The sequence below is a fragment of the Dioscorea cayenensis genome, chromosome 15 (genome assembly GCF_009730915.1).
Source record: "Dioscorea cayenensis subsp. rotundata cultivar TDr96_F1 chromosome 15, TDr96_F1_v2_PseudoChromosome.rev07_lg8_w22 25.fasta, whole genome shotgun sequence".
In the NCBI taxonomy this organism is placed as follows: Eukaryota; Viridiplantae; Streptophyta; class Magnoliopsida; order Dioscoreales; family Dioscoreaceae; genus Dioscorea; species Dioscorea cayenensis.
The window spans coordinates 4,578,519-4,587,956 of NC_052485.1; the positions used below are offsets into that span (position 1 = coordinate 4,578,519).

At 28.7% G+C, this 9,438-nt stretch overlaps 1 protein-coding gene across 1 annotated transcript; it reads right to left on the reverse strand.

Moving 5' to 3' along the window:
* Positions 1-209: 209 nt before the first annotated feature.
* LOC120276995 (alpha-dioxygenase 1) lies at positions 210-5,542 on the reverse strand. The gene is made up of 10 exons (XM_039283733.1): positions 5,422-5,542; positions 5,060-5,320; positions 4,804-4,953; positions 3,764-3,897; positions 2,603-2,816; positions 2,361-2,506; positions 2,054-2,281; positions 1,739-1,941; positions 1,385-1,628; positions 210-559 (listed from the first exon to the last, which is right to left on the reverse strand). Exons 1-10 carry the CDS (start codon positions 5,509-5,511, stop codon positions 337-339), a joined length of 1,893 nt encoding a protein of 630 aa, XP_039139667.1. The 5' UTR covers positions 5,512-5,542; the 3' UTR covers positions 210-336.
* Between the last annotated feature and the right edge of the window lie 3,896 nt (positions 5,543-9,438).

Sequence of the window (9,438 nt, forward strand, 5' to 3'; positions counted from 1 at the left end):
TTCCGCATGAGAGTTAATACTTTTTTGTTCATTACTTAAAATTTTCTAAGTTTTAAAAAAATATGTAAATATTGTTTTAGTAGCCATATATTCAATCAAAAATTACCTTTTTGTTCTTATCTCCATCAATTCAAAGATGATGCTTAGAATGCACACAAAAGGAAGCTTGCAATTTTCTTAGAAGACATCCATTTAAGCAATAATGTCTCATTGGTCATTATCATGCACACTTACGACTTCATTACATTTTCACAAAAGAACAAACAATTTAAACAAACTAAAACACACATGAAAGATATATAATGAAACATTATTAGTATATATATATATATAAATTTAAGGAATGCGAAGAAGGAGTGGGATGAAATTGAAGGAGTTTGGAGGTGAATCCCAAACAGAGAAAGCACTGGTTGAGTTCAACCATTTAGTAGTGATTTCAGGGAAATGTCTTGTGATCACATCTCTTAAGCTTTCAGTGTTGTTAACCCATGCAAACCCTTTCTTTGTGTATGTCTTCTCATTGAAGTAGCTTGTGAAGAACCTATCAGCCTCCAACCTCCTGCCATATTTCATGCAAAAATCATTCATTATGATTAGTTTGTGTTCACTTAATTAATTCATATTCGATGTGCTTGGTACGAAATTAAAAACACTGTTTTTTTGTTGTTAGTATTGAAAGCAAATGTTATATATGACTAATTTATATATCTATAAAAATAATAGTTTCATTATATTATAAGTTAACGTCTACTTTGATGTGTCAATGTGTCAATGTGTCATGTACTGCTGGGTCTTACAGTTTTATGTTCTATAAAGAACACCTTACTTGTTGAACTTTATCAAAAATCATGCTTAATTATAAATGCAATATCTTTCTTTTCTCTACTCGATGTCGGACTATTTAAGTCATCATTTATGTAGAGTGATAATTACAATATTCAGACGTATCACATTATATAATGACTAATGAAAAATAAAAAATTTTTAAATAGTCACAAGTAAATAAGAAAAAACATTGGTTACTAATTTGATTTAACATGTTTTTTATATATATTGGGTTTGTAGGGTTTTTGCTTTGAGAAATCTAACTTTTAGAAACACAGGGGTGTAGGGTTTTGTTTGTAAAAACACCTTGCATGTTCTGGTCCACTGTCATGTTTAAGCATATATATGATCTTTCTCCCTTTTATTTTAAAAAAATACTGGTTGGAATCACAATTAAGATTGATATATATATATATATATATATATATATCATTTAATTATATCATATGGCTAATAAACAAATAAATAAATAAAAACTATTTCTAAACTGGCACAAAGTTAGTAAAAGAAAGAAACAACGTCAGTTATGACTATAGAAAAAAAGAATTAAAAACCTCACCTTGATGCCATGATAATGAAGATAAAGAAAGCTGTTTCACTGATAGCAAAGCCCTTAATCTTCTTCTCAGCCATGAGACCAACAATAAGGTCAAGCTTCTCAACATCATCACCATAAACTTCTCTTAGAGTTTCAATGGCTTCTTTATCATCAGTTAAGTCCTCCCATTTGCTTATAGGAATCATTAGCATTCCTCTTCTAAACTGGTTGTATCTTGGCACATTCCTTTCTCTATCTCTATACACTATCACACCAAAATCAAAACCCATTAATTAAGTACTCTAATTATAAACCAACTAACACTATATATAACTCATGCATGCAGACATAAATATGTATAAAATAAATTAGTACCTTCAAGTGCAGCCAAATCAACATGATCAGGCCTTGGAGTGCCATCAACATTTTGTGCAACTAAGTCTCTAAAGAACAAAGGATAGTTCCAAAGCTCAAGAGCACCACTAGCTTGGTGTCCCATTGACACTAATTGCCTCTCAAATCCAATTGAAGCTAAACTTTCCTCTCCCTTGATACCTATCAGTTCTTCCATCTTGATACTATTTAAAAAAGAATAAACAACCACAATTATTACAAATAATAATAATAGTCCAAATAGTACTGTTAATTAATACATAAAGAGAGAGAGAGAGAAAAAGAAAAACTGCATACTCTTCAAGGATTGCAGGGGATTTATTAGGACCAGGATTTGCATTGATGTTTCTAAGTGTAAGAGTGTCCGGAAGGAGAGAGTGCATTCTATAAACCGATGTGAAGTCTTCTGTCAAAGAATAAGGTACTCCATGGTTATTGGGTTTATCTAATCCAACAAGCCCTCCCAATGCCGTCCCTCCTACATGTCCAAATATACTCTTGAATCTTTTTCCAAGCAGTCCATACCTACCATATCAAATTAATTAATTAATTATATGTATATATACATATATATATGTATCTAACTTAGTATCAAAGTAACTACCAATTAGCATGCATGCCAGCATTCATAGTATCAGTCTTGAGGAGCTCCACAGTCCAATCAATAGTATGAATCTTTGCAATCACAGCCGAAGTCACTAGTCTTGCGTAGTGGTATAACTCATCATCAGTGAGCTTAGGATACTCTGACTGGATCATCATTTAAATTCATTCATGTTAATATTCACTAACTTAACTGATCATGGTGGAATTATATATTTTCAACTATGTATGTATATTGTATACCTTAAGTGCATCACAGACAGCATTATGTTCTTTGACAAAAAGAGCTTGTAAGACTGAGACTCCAGCCCAACTGTTTCGGATATCTCCAGAGAGTGCAATGCCGTTGTGCATATGTCGAAGGAGATTGTTATCTCCAATTTTAAGCTTCCCATCCACAAAGCTCCTCACTTTTGATGATTTGTTTGAATCACTTCCATAGATTGCACTTGCATCCCTTTGTATTGTATTTATGTATATACAATGCAACAATGTCAATTAAAAAAATTAATTCTTCTTCATTACTTTGAATATATATATATACACACACATTTTATTAACAATTTAATAATATATTTTGATTTTAGTGATGTATATTTGTTTATATAGGGTGTATTTGATTCACAAATGAGAAAAACACAGATAATAACAAGACAATACAAGTGTTTGATTTACAATACAAGTACCTGTTCTATTTTATGTTTAAAGTTCAATAAATAGCACAAAATTTTTTAGTACATTTTATTATGATCAAATATGTTAAGAATAATTTAGTTATTTTTATTTTAACCAAGAATACTTTTATTTTCTTGTTGTGTTGTAACTTAGCAAAATTTTTGGACTATAGTAAAAAAATCCATGAAGTTGTGTTGTATTTAAACCATTTTGTGTTGTACCTATTCTATTAATTACAAAACAAATGAGGATAAAAATGTTGTGCTGTATTTCAAATTTCAGTGTGCATACCGTAATGTTGAAGAGTTTGCAAATATCTTGATATTTAAATATTTTTATATGTATTATGAAAAATTTAATAATATTTTTAATTATTTTTAAAACATCTTTTTAATGCCTTTACAAACATATTAAACTACTCTTTACTGTAAAAATAAAGATTTAGGATAAATCTTTTCACATAAAATTTTTACATTCACTTCTAATGATAAATATGTATATATATATTATAAATATATATATGACATATATGATTTTTATAAGCGTGTATTACTATCTATATACTTTTACAAAGGTATATAAGTAATTTTCTCTCTCTATATATATATATATATCTATTTGTTCACAAAATAATTTTCATATATATATATATATATGACTCATTAAGGTTGATGCATGTATAAATGGTTTTTATTATAATAAAATATTAAATTAAGGAAAATAACATACCACCAAGGTGTTCTTATATTCAAGTGTCCACTCTTAATTCCCTGAGCATTTGTTGGGACCTCTTTTGTCTTGAAGAACTTAAAAGATTTCAGTGGACATTCACTTGCTATTTCTGGTGGAGCAACGAGTTCTACCTATAAAATAATAGAAATATTAATTGTTTTACCAAAACAAATATATATAAATATATATATAACAAAACGAATAGTAACCACAGTAATAACGTTAACATAGGGTAAGACACTTGCTCTTACGCGGAAGATTAAGATTTTGACACATTTTCACTGTCCATATTTCAGTATATATATATATATATTAATTTATATTAAATAAAAAGCAAATAAGTAGTCATCAATCAACAAAATGTCATTTACAAGACATCAACTTTGAATTTAAGTACCACGGACAATTATGACTATTGCACCAAGACTAATTATGCAACTCTCAATTCTTTTGTTCACTAGTCTTCTTCAAAATTAACGTGCCAACAACCAAGTTGTCCTTTATTATGCATACTTGTTTTTGGCATTCATGTCTGGTTGAAATTAATTCATGAAAAATTCAAACCAAAAAATCTCATATAAACTCTATATTTCCAGCCCAAATTCATTTTTTCCTCCAAATAATAACATTAAATTAAATTAAAGTTTAGCCTACACCAAAAATTTTTTAATGATCGACTTTTGGATCAATTGACATTGAATCACTTCGTAGGGGTTTTTGTCTTGGGTTTCGAGTGTAGGCTCGCAGGTTCGATCCTCGGCCGTATGAGATGAGGCGTTATAGGCGTAGAGTGTATCTCCCGACGTGCCCTGCCACGATTAGTGACATCGCTTTTTTAAAAATTCTATGGAGACTAGAAGAAAAAAAATTAAACTTTATTTGTTTTTCATTTTTCTTGTATATAGAAAAGTCCAATTATAAACAAAAAAAAATGAGCATGTGAAAATATTAAATACTTTTTAAAACCAAAAAAAATTATAATTTGAAAAAAATAATTATTTTAAAAAATTGAAAAAAAAAATTAAAATTATCTTCACCTGTTGAGTGTCTTCCAAATGATCAATCCAATCATGAATCATAAACTGAATCCAAGAAGCAGCAATCACGTTAAACTGTTTTCCTGTGTCCTTAAAAGTTCTTCTTGCCAAAAACTTAGCAGCCACCATAACAGGATCAGGGCTCATCAACTTCATCATCAACACATATATCAATTAATTTAATAAATAAAAATTAAAAAAAAATATATACATATATATATATATATATGTCAAAACATAAAAATTCTCATCATACTTCGTCTTTTTGATCCATGGGAGGCATGTTCCTGCCAAAGAAGGTAAGTTGACTTCCTTCTTTCACACTCTCCGGGTTGTTATACTCACCATTGCTAGTCCTGTAAGGATATTGATCAGGGTTGAATGGAGTGTTATCCCTTTCTCCAACCATAATCAAGTTATACTTCTCATGAAGAGTTCGACGAGCTTGCAAGTATAGCAAACCCAAAAGAACCGGTAATCGATGCCATAGATTAAGCTTATCAATAGTGTGCACAGCCTAAATAATAATATTGCAAAGATAGAATTAATTAGTAGTAATACTTATGATGCATACATAAATATATATATATATATATATATAAAAACAAGAGATCTTACAAGGAAACTAAGCCTGTCTCCAAAGCTCATGTGCTTGAGAACTTCATGGAATGAAGGGTGGATGAAAGGTTTAACAAGGCACAAGCTCATGGCTAAAGTTTCAAGGTGTTTTATTTATTTTTCCTTTTTCTCTTGATGAATGAATGGCATGTGGATATGCATGGTTATTTATAAGCAAATGAATAGAATAGAAAAGGATCGTTCAAAGGGAAATGAAATGAAATGCACATGCATGAGATGTGGAATTGATTGAGTCTCTGTAGAAAATATTAACTTGTTGGAATTTTTCTACGACAACGAGGCTGCTTAGAATGATAAACATTTTCACAGGGAGTAGTTGAACAAGACCATATATATATAGATATATTTATATATATATAAAGGTAAGTATAGGCTTACTTGTAGGTTAGAATGAATTATTTTTGGGTAGAAACTTAGAAATGCAAAAATGCTAATAGTTGATTGATGATAAATCAATCAAGCTCACGATATAATTAAGTAACATAATAAAAGGTTATAGATTTCTTGTTAATAAAATTGGAAAGAGATGGATAAGATCATAACTTGGATTATTTCTTCTCTTTTGGATTTCATCCATATGAGAACAGGATTATTGAAAAAGTGGGAAAGGAAGCTTCATCCTTAAACTTTTACAGCTTGATGTTTGAATTCTATATAACATGGTCAATCATATATTATTCAAATGGTCTTGTTAAAAGAGTATATCTAGTCTAAATGCTTATGTATTAAATATCTAATTAAATATTATTCTTGATATATTGTGTGCGCATGTGGTTTTAAGTTGAAATTATATAACTTGTTAAATAATAATACTCAAGAAATAAACTCATTAAACATATCAAAATGCCACAAATAGAAGAAATAGTTTGATTAATCACACATTAGATAACTAAAAATAGTTAAGAGATATGCATAAGTTTAAAATTATCTTTAATTAGATATAAACTCATCAAATATATATATGAGAAGATAAATCATATTTTATATTTTCTATTTGAATATATTAAAAATACTAGTTTTATTAGTTAAAACTTTTAAAATCAAAACATATCATCTTTAATATAACGCAAATAATCATTCAACTCAAATGATTCGAAGTTGATGCTATACTTCACTGAATAAACATTATTCCTATGCATGAGATGAGGACATGATCACCATTTTTTTTAAGGCATCAATCTTCAATCATTATAGAACTATTAAGTCAGAATTTATACAAGTAGATTGAATGCATGTGAGTTTAGTTAAAATCATATGAAAATAATAAAAATAAATGTATCTTATAATATTAATTATTATGATTGGTTTATATATTTAATTATTAAACAAATATTCATTTCATAGCCTATAAATGAGATGAAATCATGCCCAAAAATTGACTACCACTTATAAAATTATAAACAAAAACTATGCAAGGCAAAACCATGGTACAAGTAAAATAACAAGGCCAATAAAGATTGCAAATTGCCAAAATAAGCAAGAGATGAGTTTAACATTAAAATAATACAATTTAGTAATCATACTTTTTTGGATTTCAACAAAATGGCATGAACTTAATTATTATATTATAAAATTTCAAAAAAGTCACAATGTTAATATGAAGACTCTAAAGCATGTGATCCAAATATTGAAACATTATCAAACTTAGCACGTCATGGGTTTGCAAATTACTAGTCACAAATTTCAAATATATTGGTCCATAGCTCATTCACTTCATTAAGCAACAACTTGCCACCTTGAGGTTGCTAAAGATTTGCACCATTACTTTTAAGGAAAACAATTAATTTTTTGAACAATGGTTATCATGCATCTTACCTTATCAAGAAGATATTCATTGTGATTATTATTTCCTTATATAAATATTATCATTGATATTGTTTGACAATTGGTTTTATGTTGTTTTCTCAATTTGTACTTATTTTTTTATTAATAAATTAATAATTTATCTATTTTTCTTTAAAAAAAATTGCTTATCAATCTTCTAAATCATTCTTTTGTATAATCACTATTGGTTAATGAAGCGTGCCATATCTATAAAATATTGTAATTCAAAGAAGTCTTGGATTTGAGTATAGTGTTTTCTTATTATGATATATTTTTTTAATTTTATAATTTATATCTTCTAGAATAGAATAATAATCACAACCGTTTATGTAATTTTAAATATGAAAAATATTGATTGAAGTTTTCATATTGTTGTTGAACTTTCGTTATCATCATGATCACAATTAGTAATTTTTTTTTTCAAGATAATAAATATAAATCAGTGCTCACCTGAAAACTATGGACTTAATTATACATTATTTACAATAAAAAATACTAAATAAAGTATAATGGAGGATACAAATATAAAAAAATACATATTATGAATTTATAAACACCATACAATGGATGCTTACTGTAGCAAAAGGTGGTATTACAATAAGTGTGGCTACTATAGCTATTAATATTATTGTAGCAACTATTTAAACCATGTTGTAGTAGCTAGTCACGTTTACCTATAGCAACCAACAACATTGTTACTATTTAACCTACCAATATATTTTGGACCATTGGATCGAATTAATTCTAGTTATCTATTTCTCTCTTAAATAGTTATAAATATTTCTTAATTTATTATAAATAATATAGAGAAGGAATAAAAGAGATGAAGCAGAATAAAAAGTGTTGGGTATTTTTTTCTTTTTATTCTTTATGTTTTCCTTTATATATGTTTTTCCTATGTTCATGGATATTGTATATATATATATATATATTGAAGATTGACTATTAGTTGCATTTGTAATAATATGCATATTCTTTTTTAATATTTTTTGATAAAATTATTTAATTTATACATGACCAATAATATGTCACAAATAAAACATTAATATAATAATAACAAGAAGATTGACTAGGAATCATGACATGTGAGGCACATTTTTTGTTTATATACACACACACAAGAGACATAATAAAAAAACATAATAAATTTTTTTTATCAATAAATGTTTTTTATTAAAAAAAGATTGAATCTGTTGGAAAGATTGAAGCTCATGAAATTCACACAAAGCTGCGATTGATCCATTGCTGCGAATGAGAAGAAGCTCACCTCAGTAACCTTGATCTTGCTTCTTAGATGGAACCATGAATCACCAAATCGGAGCTAGATCTATGAGAGAACAAGGAGAAGAGAGGGGAAATCTAGAGGAGAAGAAGACTTGATTTCATTGATTCAAAGCTTTCAAAATTACAGAGAAAAGAAAGAGCACTATGTATATATATGAGCTCTCTGTTATACAAAAGCTTGAGAAAGAGAATAGTTATAACAGAATGCTAACATGGCATAAGTTTGCCAGCTTAGCCTAACAACCTGAAAGAAGTAACGATTCAGTTACAACACGTGTTTCTCACATGTTATTCAAAGTAATGAAAACATAACAAAATAACTGTTGGTTTTCATCTCACAAATGAATAACTCTGTTGCTCTTTATTCTTTAAACCATATGAAAGAATGTAATCTTCTCCTCATTTATTGAATAATTCTTACTTCCAACACCCCCCCCCCCCTTAAGTTGGGGATGTTCTAAGACATTCTTAACTTGAATAAAGTAGAATTATGAAGAGGACCAGGTAATGCTTTAGTAAAAATATCTGCAAGTTGATGTTTGGAAGGAACATGCTCAAGAGAAATCTGTAGATCGAGAATGTAATTGTTCTCTTACAAAGTGGCAATCAAGCTCAATGTGCTTGGTTCGTTCATGGAAGACCGGGTTTCTTGCTATGTGTATTGTTGCTTGATTGTCACACTTCAAAAGTACTGGTATAATGGATGGAACTGTTAACTCATTAAGCAAACGAGTTAACCAATCTAATTCAGAACAGACTCTCCTCATTGACCTGTACTCAGCTTCAGCAGAAGATAAAGCTACTGTGCTTTGCTTCTTGGATTTCCAAGACAAAGGGGTGCTGCCCAAAGTAATATAAAAACCACTAACTGAATGTCTGGTTTGAGCA